The sequence below is a fragment of the Syzygium oleosum genome, unplaced genomic scaffold, assembly GCF_021117445.2.
Source record: "Syzygium oleosum isolate NSW1041296 unplaced genomic scaffold, Sole_v2.1 Sole_v2.30, whole genome shotgun sequence".
Lineage (NCBI taxonomy): Eukaryota > Viridiplantae > Streptophyta > Magnoliopsida > Myrtales > Myrtaceae > Syzygium > Syzygium oleosum.
In genome coordinates, this window is record NW_026607514.1 from 3594965 (window position 1) to 3605800 (window position 10836).

At 38.3% G+C, this 10836-nt stretch overlaps 2 protein-coding genes across 3 annotated transcripts; one reads left to right on the forward strand and one right to left on the reverse strand.

Annotated features, from left to right (window-relative positions):
• Nucleotides 1-1686: 1686 nt before the first annotated feature.
• Nucleotides 1687-6621, forward strand: LOC115677569 (peptidyl-prolyl cis-trans isomerase FKBP53). Of its 2 annotated transcripts, XM_030600755.2 has the most exons (11): nt 1689-1802; nt 2180-2256; nt 2502-2734; nt 2828-2961; nt 3457-3799; nt 4055-4246; nt 4820-5060; nt 5658-5745; nt 5833-5874; nt 5965-6013; nt 6330-6621. In XM_030600755.2, the coding sequence occupies exons 1-11, from the start codon at nt 1790-1792 to the stop codon at nt 6409-6411; spliced, it is 1494 nt and encodes a 497-aa protein (XP_030456615.1). In that variant the 5' UTR covers nt 1689-1789; the 3' UTR covers nt 6412-6621. The 2 variants fall into 2 exon arrangements, 1 of the variants encoding a protein (XP_030456615.1); XR_008814745.1 differs by lacking the exon at nt 5658-5745 and having other exon boundaries at nt 1687-1802; nt 6330-6421.
• A 443-nt stretch (nt 6622-7064) lies between these two features.
• Nucleotides 7065-9780, reverse strand: LOC115677570 (hyoscyamine 6-dioxygenase-like). Its single transcript, XM_030600756.2, has 4 exons — nt 9430-9780; nt 8864-9111; nt 8054-8375; nt 7065-7951 (listed from the first exon to the last, which is right to left on the reverse strand). The coding sequence occupies exons 1-4, from the start codon at nt 9619-9621 to the stop codon at nt 7709-7711; spliced, it is 1005 nt and encodes a 334-aa protein (XP_030456616.1). The 5' UTR covers nt 9622-9780; the 3' UTR covers nt 7065-7708.
• Nucleotides 9781-10836: the final 1056 nt, after the last annotated feature.

Here is a 10836-nt window from a genome sequence, read left to right on the forward strand (position 1 = left end):
CTCGTGTGCAAGGACAAAAACAAAAAAGAGACTATGACTACATACTTTTTTTTTATTTGTTAAAAGAAAGAAACAAGCTTCATGGGTCCCCTGCATTTCTTGCGTAATCCATATGAGTCTAAGGAAAAAGATCCGTTCAAACCTTCTCTCTCTCTCTCTCTCTCTCTCTCTCTCTCTAACTGGAGATATTCGGTGAGAGTCGAAATGAAAGTAGCAGAGCGTGTGTATGACTCATACACATTTTTCATGGATGATTAACATTTGGAGCCAACTATTATTAAGTGATTAATTGTGATTGTTGTTTCATTTGGTTTTAGGTGATTAGAAATTGGCAATTTTTAATGGATGATTGAGGACTGAAGTTCTATAATTTAGGTTTTATGTTACGTGTTTTGAAATTTTTATTGTTTATTTTATTTTATGTGTTCATCTTTTATGGATTGTTATTGTTATTGTTATTGACAAATAAGAAACTTTCATTTTTGTTGTTGAGTTTACTTTCATTTTGCTTAACTCAAAATGAAAAAAAAAAAATATGATAGACCTTGGAACCGACCCTAGAATCCATGACAATGTAGGTTCTAGGTTCATAGGTTTAGGGGTATATAGGGTAAGTTCCAAGTTCCAAAAAACAAAGAACTTGTTCTAACGGACAAGATGCAGTGGAATGTGACAAGCTAGGTTTCAGGTTTCGGGTTGTATAGGATAGGTTCTAAGTTTCAAAAAAATGAAAAATCTGTTCCGACGGGTGAGTTTCAATGAAACTTGGATCCGCTCACCCCTATAACATTTTGCTTTTTGTCATCCTTCCATGATGGTTTTAATGTAATCGTTCCATGACTGGTTTGTAGTTTGATTGACAATATCAGTTAACAACTGGACAATTGACATGTGCTTTGTCTACATTTAAAATTTGTAGTTTGAACACCTAACATGAAATATAAAATACATTTTAAAATATATAAAAATCAACATGTAAAATCTCTTTTTATAATCTTTCAAAACATAAAATTTCTCTCTTCATTTTCAAATTGTTGGAGAGAAAACTGAAAACAAGAAAAACAGGTTTTTTTTTTTGGAAGTGTAGACCAAATAGACCAGCTTTTGCGTCAAAAGTGAAAACATTCCCAAAGTTTAGTGTTGCTTGTCGATCGAAGATCGTTCTGTCCAAGGCTAAGCCAGCGCCATTATTTGACTTCTGAAGGACAAATGAAACTTTCGACAAAAAGAAGATAATGACACAAACAATCCTCGAATTTAATTTTAATATATAATGTGATTTCTGAATTTTTAATTTGTTCAATATAATCACAGCCTAATGTTTAATGTGGTATCTAGACTTTTAATTTGTTTAATATCGTCAATGCACTTTTAGTACATGTTCAATTTAATTCCTAAACTATATGATCTTCAATGTAGTCCCTAAACTTTTACCAAATTAAACATGTACCAAAAGTGCATAGACAACATTGAACAAATAAAAAGTTCAAGGATCACATTGAACATTAAACTAAAGTTCACGGATTATATTGAATAAATTAAAAGTTTATGGACCACATTACATATTGAAGTAAAATTCAAAAACTGTTTGCGTCATTATTTCAAAAAAAAAAAGGCAAACGAAACGTTTGACCCAAAAAAAAAAAAAAAAAAAAGACAAATGAAACTTCCAGATCAGCAAGAGAAGCTTTATATATAGCCGAAGAGGGATTGTTAGGGTTTTACGAAAGCGCACTGGCTTAAGCCCTGGAGACGCTGAGAGAGCTGAACCAGATACGCTCGAGACTCAATGGGTTTCTGGGGTAAGTCTGTCTTCGTCATCTACGATGCTCTCTATCCATGAATTCGGAGTTCTTGACGCTGACCCAGAAGATGTTTCTTGGGTTCCCTCTGTTTTTCTTATCTAGTTTGCTTCTTTGTTCGAGACTTTCACTTGCTGGTTTGCGTTTGAGAGCAAGAGCTCTGTGGATTAGAGATTGGAATTGTTGATTTAGGACTTGAAACATCCCGCTCATCTGGGCTTGAATCATGAACAAGACTGATTGCTTTTTGGGTCACCAATGATTTCCCTCATGCATTTCGTGGTGGAGAAAGCTTAGGAGGGTTTTGTACATTTTCCCCCCTACTTTCATGCCTCTCTGTTGCCCTTTTCTTACATCATTATGATGTTTTTCTGCAGGGATTGAAGTGAAACCAGGAAAAAAGGTGAACCCTTTTCACGAGGATAATCTACAGGGGAGGCTTCACGTAACCCAGGTTATTCTTCTTCTTGTCATTTGCTCTTTCTCTTGCTTATTCTAGCGTAGTGATGTTAATCGAAAGGGAACAAGAGGCTTTACTGTATGAAATGGAAACTATGGTATAATGTGCCTTTTTGACCCATAAAGATTTCTGCCGACGAATTAAGGCAGCATTGGATATTTCAGTGCATAATTTTTGTTTTTTTTAATGAAGTTTGATCACTGTTCTCAATGGATGTGTACTTCTTGTGTGAATTGTAGGCAACATTGGGACTTGGCTCATCTGCTGAGAAGAGCATATTGCAATGTTTCAGGGAAGATAAGCCTCCTATATTTTTATGTACCCTGTTGCCTAATAAGATTGAGTCATGTTCCTTGGATCTTGAATTTGACGATGAAGATTCAGTGTCCTTCTCTGTGATGGGCCCAAAAAGCATCCATCTTTCTGGTTATCTGCTGGTGGATGATGAGGATGTCGGAGATGAATGTGGACTGTATCCTTTCGAGTGCCTCATGAACTTGTGAATTTATAATTTTGTATATGATGATGCAACTCCGTTTGAGTTCTTCTTAACTTAAATTTAAAGTGATTGTTGTGGAGAGGATGGTCTGGATATAGGGTCCGAGGAGTCCTCTCAGTTTGATAGTGAGGATGACTACACTGATACAAGTGATGATGAGATGTTTGCGCCCTCTTCTCCTCTGGTCCGTAACAGTGGAGGTGATAATCTGTAATTTGATTTTACATGTACCTTAGCATTTTTATCCCTCCTTTTTTCTTTTGCATGTTTCTGGTAAACCTGAAGGAAGTTAATGTGCATTGGCATGTGCTCGTTGGTTGAGTTATTTTCTTCATTCAGAAACTTGATATGTGTGCATGAATGTTCTGGTTTATACCTGTGCCTTGCTCTGTGTATAACGGCTATAGACGTTTATTGAGTGTTTTTTTTTTTTTTTATCTGTTATTGAGTGTAGTGTTGGTGTACTTGTATCAATTGATGCAGAAGGCCTTTCTTATGCCCTTCAAAACATTCGGTTGTCTTGTCATGGAAAGAAATTATTCTGTTTGTTGATTCCTCCTGTCAAATCCATGTCTTTGTTGTTTGTTTTATAATTTCATGGGATGGTGTATTTCTGCCATTAACTCTGGTTATGAGCGTGATGCTCTGAAATTATGTGCTCTTATAACTTATATTTGAAGTTAATATTCCTGCAGTGGTAATTGAGGAGATAACAGAAGATGATAAATCTGCCAATGGGAATCCTTTGTCCAAGAAAAAGAAGAAGAATAGACCAAGTGATTCGGAAGAAGATTCTCAGTCTCAACGTCAAATTGTTGTCAGAAATATCAGTAGTACCGCGCCTGTGGAAAGTGAGGATGAAGATGGCTTTCCGTTATCTATTTCACATGGAAGCAATGCTGCTAGCTTGAAGCCTGGAGCAGTTTCACAACAAAAAAAGGAGACAACTGGGGAATTGAAAAAGAAAGTCGATGAGGTTCAGGCTGATAAACAAAAGAGAGAGCCAGAAAGTGTCGAGCAAGATAGTCAACCAGATAGGTAAAGTATTTGGTCATCTTTGTTTTTGACTGGGAACAATGGGACTAACCCCGATTCTTATTAGTGTTACATGTTGACTTTACCTTTCTTAAGTTCATTATTGGTCATAGTTGGAAAATGTTCATAATGTGGCATCAATAATTATCTTATCTGCAATTATTCAAGCTGGGGTGACTGGACTAGATGGGACTGGTACTAACATTTGACTTCTTGTCATTCTTACAAATTTTTTAAGTTTGTATACTTCATTGGCAGGAAAAGGAAGAGAAAGAAACAGAAACAACAAAAAGAAATGGATAAAGAAGGGAAAGTTGATACTGATGTTGATGACGGCAACATTGCTCCATCGACAGATAACCAAAGCAAATCTCATGAGGGGAAGAATGAGGATATCGATCAGGTTATGCCTGAGGGAAACCAGCATGATGATGAACCTTTAAGTAGCCAGTGGGTTTTCTTGACTTGACCTTCTCTTTTAAAATATTAGTTCCTTTTCATTCAGCATATAGATCCGAGTTCGATGGCCTATAAAGTGAATATATGCTTAAGTTTAAAAGATTGAGTCATTATTAGAAAAGGAAACAAAAGGCTGTAAGATAGATGTTTTTGTAATTAATGCTATAGTATCTGGCAGTTTGATTCCAAATGTAGTGTGATTATTTGCCGAGGTTTAGATAACAGGAAGAATGTAGTGCCTGTAAGGTGGATTGTTTTGATTTACACGATAGTGGTAATTTGGTGTTTTGTTTTGTGTCCATAGCTCTGAAAAGGGTAGTTTGTCAATTAGATACACTAGGAACCTTGTGAAACCCGGAATTGTAATCTCGACTGGAAAAAAGAAAAGAAAAGAAAAGAAAAGGCCCTTATGTTTTACATTGGGTTGCCCATCTAATGAACGAGGATTTTCCAAATCTGATATATCTAAGAATTCAAATGTCTTATAGCTAGAAAAGAAAATGAAAAAGAAACTATAGTTAATCTGTTTGTGTAATTTTGGTCTATAATGTACACTATCCACAGTGCAAATCAACTGGAGAAGAAAAAGAAGAAAAAGAAAAAGAAGTCCCAGGAGCCTGCAGCAGCAGCAAATGGAGATCAGCCCATGACAGATGTGAAAGACAGGAGCGCGTCCAAGGTTGAGCCGAAAGAACAACAAGGCAATGACAAGCCCTCACAAGTCAGGACTTTTCCGAATGGCTTAGTTATTGAGGAGCTGGCAATGGGCAAACCAGATGGCACAAGAGCTGCTCCTGGAAAACAGGTTTCTCCTTTGCTTCTATCTAGGAACTTTTTTGGAACAGGATAAGATGCTAACTGTTCCCATCCTTTTAATCCTTTTAATCCTTTTCTCCTTCCTGACTTTAATTCCATGGTAAAAGCAATAAAACTGGGCTGAAATATTTTGTAGTCTTTGTTTTGTAGTTTGGTTTTACTTTTCTTCCAGGTGTTTTTCACACATTAAAGCATGTCTCAAAAAAAATAATGAGGGGTGATGTTTCATGAATGAACTTACCGTTATTGTGAAGGGGAACGAGGCATTAACACTGAGGTTTTTTTTCATTAAATGGACTTTGAATACTGCAAGTCATATTGATTCACCTAGTTAAGCCTTCTTAAGATTGTTCAAATTAACCTTAACCTCTATTTAGACTTGCTTTTGATCTTGATCTGGTGGAGATTTTAATTTTGTTTTGGTAACAAGTATGTAATACTCTGCAACCCTGTCATTTCACCTGGTTTATCCTTCTTACGAACGGTCAATTCAACCTAAACATTTATTTTAGACTTACTTTTTTTTTCTTGATTTTGTGGAAAGTCCAGTATTATTTTGGTAATGAGTATGTGTTGTTGGTTTCAGGTTAGTGTGCACTACATTGGCAAACTGAAAAAGAATGGCAAGATATTTGATTCCAATGTAGGAAGCGCACCATTTAAATTCCGATTGGGTAATAATCGCAGTACATAAACTTTTCATTTCTGGAACTTAATCTTTGCCAATCGTTTGTTTTAAATGCATTCTGTTGACTGTGCAGGTATTGGACAAGTGATAAAGGGATGGGATGTAGGGGTCAATGGTAAGTGAGACTAGCATTTTCAAAATATTTTAAGCATTTTTTATTTGTGTCTTTGTCTTTTTGTAATTTGTTTCCTTGTGCAACTCTTAGGAATGCGCATTGGAGATAAAAGAAGGCTCACTATTCCACCCGCAATGGGGTATGCAATTTACATTTTTACTTCTGTTTACTTGATGCGTTTTCTATGACTGATATGTTGTATGTTTTCCTTTTTTCTTTCCATTTCTTCCCGCTAGTCTTGATTTGTTGCATTCGGCCTAGCTTGTGGTGAATTTTGGCAACTCTAGAATGGATGCTAAGCATGCTAATTACTATACTGTATCCATCAGACTTTTAAGTGCTCAATGTGTTGAATAACTTTTCTATATGATGTAAATAAAATAGACTTCTCCACATTCTTCACCTCCTCTTATTAATTGTCTTGTTGATCCTCTTTGTCCAACTCTGTAATGCAGTTATGGTGCTCAAGGCGCTGGTGGGAAGATACCGCCGAACTCATGGCTCGTGTTTGATGTTGAGTTGGTCAATGTTCGCTGATTATGATCGGTTTTGTTGGTGTGCCTTGGTGAATTGTGTTTAGCTTACATATGTAGCGCCAAAGTTTTGTTGTGCTTTTACCTGTGAAAGACAAGATTGCTTTGTTTCTATAGATACTGAATCGAACACAATCAATGCAAGTGTTAATTTCTAGGAGACATCCTAATCTGGTATCTCCTAGTCTTACCAATGAATTGTTGATTTACTTTATGCGGTAAATCTGCATTTTTTTTTGTTCATTTGAAGCTGAGCTGCTTCTTAAGTAGTGCGCTATCCTACTGTTCTTTCTCAGTATAGTAGGTTGTGTAACTTGGAGAAGACAAGGTAGTCACCGCAAATCAATGAGAGCAACTAAGGGGTGAGAAAAGAGCTTGTCTCTGACCAGTTTTTGTGTCGTTCTTTTGAATTTCCACTGGTCAATCTCCTAGTTACTTCCACTTCAGAGGTTAAAATGGATCATGGTTCGTTGTGACGCAAAATGCAACTGACCATATGACGGTGAAATTTCCCTGTATCTCAATGGGATGATATTTTTTGGTTTTCCATTTGGATTATCCATTAATTTCTTGAGTAGCTTGTTCACACGTAGCGCAGTTACGGGAAAGGAAAATCCAACATTGCGTGAGCATAATGTAGTGCAAATTCAGCACAATTCGTATAGTATTTCTGTAAGATTTGTCCTTCTAGAGGGTATAACGCTTGAGGGGCGGTTCTCCTTCATATGTGTCTACCATGTAAGTAGATCGAAAGTCCTTGTACAAGAAGGATCTATAAAGCGGTGGGTTGTGGTTCTTGATTATCCCTTTCGCAGGCTCCGTCATGCATTCTTCGGAAGGTTCAATGAAGGAAGAGACTGTTGTCTGTGCCGATGTTCTGTTCGTCGTCACTCGGTGCTCTGCAATTCTTAGCTCGCAGCATCCTCTTGTTCATTCTCAGTATAGTAGGTTGTGTAAATTGGAGAAGACGAGGTAGTTGCGACAAATCCATGAGAGCAAATAAGGGTTAGAAAAGAGCTTGGAGAATCAGTTCTCTGACAAGCTTTGTGTAGTACTTTTGAATTTTCACTAGTCAATCTGCTAGTTACTCGAACTTTAGAGGCTAAAAGGGATCTTGGTTCATTGTGATACAAAATGCAATGGACCATATGACAAAGTAAAGTTTCCCGGTATCTCAAAGGGATGAAATTTGTTGGTTTTCCATTTGGATTATCGCAGCAAAGGAAAGTCCGACATTGCGCTAGCATAATGTAAAACAAATTCAGCACAATTCGTATGGTATTTCTGTAAGATTTTTCCTTCTAAAGGGTATAACGCTTCAGGGGCGGTTCTCCTTCATATGTGTCTTTTATGTAAGTAGATAGAAAGTCCTTGTACAAGAAGGATCTATAAAGCGATGGGTTGTGGTTATCGATTATCCCTTTCACGGGCTCAACCATGCAATCACCAGAAGGATGAAGGAAGGTGGTGACTGTTGTCCGTGCCAATGTTCTGTTCGTCGTCACTCGGTGCTCTGCACTTCTTAGCTTCCCATTGCTGATAATCTACAGAAACTGACAAACCTTAGACAAATCTTGAATCTTTTGAGGGTCTTAAAAGGTGCATCATGTGAGATTAGATCAGGTCAAGAGAGGTGTGAGGTGAACCTGCAAAGCCAGTCCTATGTTGATCACAAAGGCATCGGGAAGAGGCTGAAGAGCAAGCCACTGTCCGTCCTTGAGGACTTGAAGCCCATGCACTGGCCCTTGAAGAAGGACGGTAATGAGATTCACATCTCCGTGCCGTGGCAATCCGAGGGTCAAACTTGGATTGGGACAAGGAGGATAGCGGTTCAGAGCCATTAGTTGAACTCGGTTCAACTCATCCCGTTCGAAGAATCCACACTCTAGTCCCAAGCCTTCCCCAATCAATTCCAGCAACAACATGCTCAGCTTTCTTACTTCGACTGAGTACTTTCCCGCGAGCTCCCTGCAAAGCATAAGCAGATTAACAGTGGAGTGGAAGGTGATCCCGAGAGCCCCTTCGTTTGCATGGGCTCTTAAAGTTACAGTACGGGTTTCTCGTGAAGTTCAACATGTGCCATTCGACAATCTACAATGCCAAATCCTTACTTATACATGTTGAAATAGCGATTCATGCATGGTTGGTTCCCTTATTAGACTTTATGATCTGCTTCATCAATCACAATACAATCAAGTTGGTTGGAACCAACATGTCCTGTCCTAATGACAGGATGGAGTTGAGTCCAGTAACGGAAAGAAACAAGGAAAAAGGTGTGGACTGTAGATAGGTGCAAGTGCTAAAATATGTATTCTTGGACATTGAGAGTGTTTTGCCAAGAGTTTGCCTCAACAAGAGTCTGTCGAGTCGGTCTGCTGTTGTTAAACTCAGCTTTTCGGCCGGACCGGAATGTATTTATGCCTATAATATACACAGAAATGCAAGCAAAAGGATACCTATAGCGAGCAGGCTTCTCGGGCCAGCATTGAACGTGTTCGTCCACAGGATGACAAGGGTGTCGCAGATTGTCTCTCCAGAAGTGCACCTTCTCATTGTCGTAGTCGATGCTCGTGTACAACCTGCAGCTCCTCTTTGGGTCTTCCGAGTAGACGCTTGCCTTGTCCTCTTTCGGCAGCTCGAAGAACTCCTCCGCCACCTCCAACACATCGCTCATTAGCTTCTTTGAAACCCCATGATTCGTCAACTGCAGTTTGACATGAAATGGCATATTTATCCCTCTTTAGCATTTGCAATATCGCATTCAGAGTATATTCACTAGTGCTGGTGCACCATTAGACTATCTGTTTCCAAAACCTGATTCTCTGCGCCCCATCGAAAGGTTTGAATCTTTTCGAGAAGCAGATTCTTTCCGGCGAACTAAAATGATTGAATTTAGACTACTGCGGTACTGAAAGAGTTCCAACAGATGCGAAAATGCAGGAGTGCATGCATACATGTTGATATCCCCTGATCCTATTTACCATAAAAAAAAATTTAAGGCGGATGCAATGCTTTGCAAAACCTGAAAGAAGCCAAACTCTTGGCCTGCCTTTAGAACTAGCCGGACGTTTTCTGCTCGGTCTCGTCCGAGGTCGATTACCGGAATGGTTTTGCAGAGCGCAAATTCTTCTTCGCCAGGTCTGCTTTCTGGAGGCAGCACGTAAGAATCTGGCACGTGTTGCAAGTCGCATCTGCTCGAAATTAGCTTCTCCATCGATGCGCAGCTTGCTTAGTTCCTTATGGGAGTAATATTTTATAGGGAAACTCTAGGTGTTAGTGAGGTGACCATGCCGGAGAAGCATATTCTTTCCTGAGAAATGCAGGATGCTTTGGTGCTAACTGACAAACCAATTAACAATCATATCTAGAAAAGGCCCACTTCACAGACTAGACTTAGGTTCAACAAAAAAGAAGAAGAAAAGGCCAGTATTTTTTACATTAGGTTGCCCAACTAATGAACGAGGATTTTACAAATCCGATATATCTAAGAATTCCAAGGTGTTATATCTAGAAAAGAACATTAAAACAGGTTTGAGCCAAAAAGAACAATGGAGGAGCTAGCAATGGGCAAACCAGATGGCAGAAGAGCTGCTCCTGGAAAACAGGTTTCTCCTTTGCTTCTATCTAGGAACTTTCTTGGAACTGGATGAGCTTTGGATATTTCAACGGTTTTGAATTAATCAGAGCAATTGTTTTGTAACGGCTCTATAATGTTGATTTGAGTTATTTCTTTAGTAACTCTTTGCTTTATTTGTTTATAAAGAGAATCTCCTTATCACAAAAAAATCAGGGCTGCACTTTTTCCACTCCTAACTTGACTAAAACACTCCCTAACAAAGTGTTTTGACCATTTCATCCATTGTGAGTCTTACCTTTCAGTATCTTAAACTTTCCCCCGATGTCTTATTTAGGTTTTTTTTTTCCGGGTCCCACATTACTTCCTCTTCATCCCACCTTTCAACATCTTTCTCTCTCTTTGTAAAGAAAATGCCACCATAATAACCTCCGTAAAATCACAGAACTCAGTCGAATGATGTTTTCTTGGTTTAATTGGTGGCTGTGCAATATATAGAAGCCCTTCTCTATTCAAAACCAACCCAATATAATACTGTGGAGGGATTCAACTAGACTTTGCGCTGCCACCAATAGACTTTACTAGCTAATATGCAACAATGCATTTGGTGTGTCCACTAATTTTTCACATTATCAAGAACCGGAAACAAAATGATAAAAAGTTTCAATAAACCCACTGAAATAAGAAGAAAACTAAAATTTGTTGGATAAAAACCCTTCATCATTTACAATGTATGAACCATAACTAGATCAATATGTGCATCTTGAAATCATTCTACCAAACAGATTGTAGAAAAGAAAGAGGTCAATGAAAACCGGTTCGAGAAAATGTACAATGAAAAGAATACTCAAAATT

Coding starts and splice junctions, on each gene's coding strand:
- LOC115677569 (XM_030600755.2), top strand. Junction 4,247..4,819: donor GATGAACCTTTAAGTAGCCA/GTGGGTTTTCTT, acceptor CACTATCCACAG/TGCAAATCAACTGGAGAAGA. Junction 6,014..6,329: donor ACTATTCCACCCGCAATGGG/GTATGCAATTTA, acceptor TCTGTAATGCAG/TTATGGTGCTCAAGGCGCTG.
- LOC115677570 (XM_030600756.2), bottom strand. CDS start 9,621: ATGGAGAAGCTAATTTCGAGCAGATGCGACTTGCAACACGTGCCAGAT. Junction 9,112..9,429: donor AAGAGTTTGGCTTCTTTCAG/GTTTTGCAAAGC, acceptor GTCAAACTGCAG/TTGACGAATCATGGGGTTTC. Junction 7,952..8,053: donor ACATAGGACTGGCTTTGCAG/GTTCACCTCACA, acceptor CAGTTTCTGTAG/ATTATCAGCAATGGGAAGCT.